The sequence below is a fragment of the Camponotus floridanus genome, unplaced genomic scaffold (genome assembly GCF_003227725.1).
Source record: "Camponotus floridanus strain SB8 unplaced genomic scaffold, Cflo_v7.5 scaffold440, whole genome shotgun sequence".
Classification (NCBI taxonomy): domain Eukaryota; kingdom Metazoa; phylum Arthropoda; class Insecta; order Hymenoptera; family Formicidae; genus Camponotus; species Camponotus floridanus.
Genome location: NW_020229593.1, coordinates 34,005 through 35,699, shown reverse-complemented (window position 1 = coordinate 35,699; position 1,695 = coordinate 34,005). Strand labels below are relative to the sequence as shown.

The 1,695-nt window shown below is 51.4% G+C and overlaps 1 protein-coding gene across 1 annotated transcript; it reads left to right on the top strand.

Annotated features, from left to right (window-relative positions):
* The first annotated feature begins 385 nt into the window (after positions 1-385).
* LOC112639051 lies at positions 386-1,304 on the top strand. The gene is made up of 2 exons (XM_025411877.1): positions 386-600; positions 689-1,304. The coding sequence occupies exons 1-2, from the start codon at positions 386-388 to the stop codon at positions 1,302-1,304; spliced, it is 831 nt and encodes a 276-aa protein (XP_025267662.1).
* The last annotated feature ends 391 nt before the right edge of the window (positions 1,305-1,695 follow it).

Here is a 1,695-nt window from a genome sequence, read left to right as displayed (position 1 = left end):
GGTCCCCCACGCTCGCGTGCGTCGAGGAGGGAGCGCGACTAGGTGGGGGAGCCCATAGGCGGAATCGCAAGTGGGTGCCAGAGGCGTCGAGTGAGAAATATACTCGCGGAAATTACTATAGTTAACTCTTTATTTTATTTTATGAACACAGGAACAAGAAACGAAACGAATGAACAAAAATTATATACATATATACAGGGACGACGACGGTGTCGTCACAGTATATATAAGACGCGTCTCGATCGTTGCGCGCGACATTTCCAACGATACTCGCGATTAACGCGCGTTCGATTCTCAACGGACGTCTACGACGAATCTCTCTACGACGCCGTCGCCACCGCAGTGTCTTCCTACGAACATCGAAGCCCTGTTCGCGAGACCGATCATGTTCGCCGGACTAGGACAGGAGTATCGCAGAGTGTTCGGGGACTCGTCCTCGACGCCCGCGACTCCGTCGGCGCCGCCGATGACGGGCCCCTTCGTCGTCCCGTCTAATCGTCGAGACGATTACGCGGCTTCCGCCAAGGACGAGGATACCACCCGCGATCGTTCGGACACTCCGCCCGTGATCAAGAAAGCGCGACTGTACACCGAGGACGAGTGAGTACGCGCGAGTCACCTCGCCCGAGCGCTCTCGATCTCCGCCTCGATCGGCTATTTCTCCATAATAACGTCGTCTTTTTTACAGATGGAATAGAAACTGGCTGTTCAAACGCGAGATCAATTTCGCGAGACATCCGATTCGAATACTAGGAAGACGATATCCTCTGACCAAGACGGCGTACAAATATATCGACATCGCCGTAGCCGTGAAGCGCGAATCTCGAGTCGACATCGTCCTAGGAGACTGCCACGGAAAGGAGATATCTCTGACGCCCGACATGTGGAAGGATCTGCTCGCTCTGCGCAACGATATACTGCCGTATTTCGAGAACGAATTGGACGAGGCTGTCGCGCGCTCTCCGACGTCCATAATCGTCGGAACCGTGACGCTTCGATTCGGCAAGATAAACAATCTGAAGACTCTGCGCTTCGAGACGCCGAAGAATCGCATCGCTCTGTCGCAATCCACCGTGAAGACGCTGTTCGTTCTCGAGCTGTGCGTCAATCGCATCATCGCGTCGTTGACCGGCGTACTCGAGACCGTGGACGCCAAGTTATCGCGTTTTCTAGATATCGCGACGGAGACCGACCACCCCGGCGATATTCCCGAAGCGATTCGCCGGCACGAGCACTTCAACGCGAACGATCTGATCGACTGCGAGTTGCACGCTCTGCTGTTCGGACTCTATCACAATTTGTAAGACGAAACGATCGCGACTACCGACGTTATTCTCGACGTACGCATGTATCTACGCGTGTTACTTCGCGACGTAATAAATAAACGATATATATAATAAATAACGATAATAAATAACTAAATAAATAAATTGTACGCGTAATTTATTATCTCTCTCTTCTAGATTTACGTCGCCCTCGTCTCTCCTCGCTTCGCGAAGAATTCCCTCCTCCTCCTCCTGCTCGAAATAAATCTAATATACATCGTACATTATACATCGTATAAAATAATATTTTGTATAAAATCGTACGTTATATAAATCTTACGTCGTATCTCTTCCAGGGCAGCGTCGAACACATCCGCTCTATTATTAACGCCTTATCTCGCGCGACGCGCCCGACGCCGGGGCGATCGCC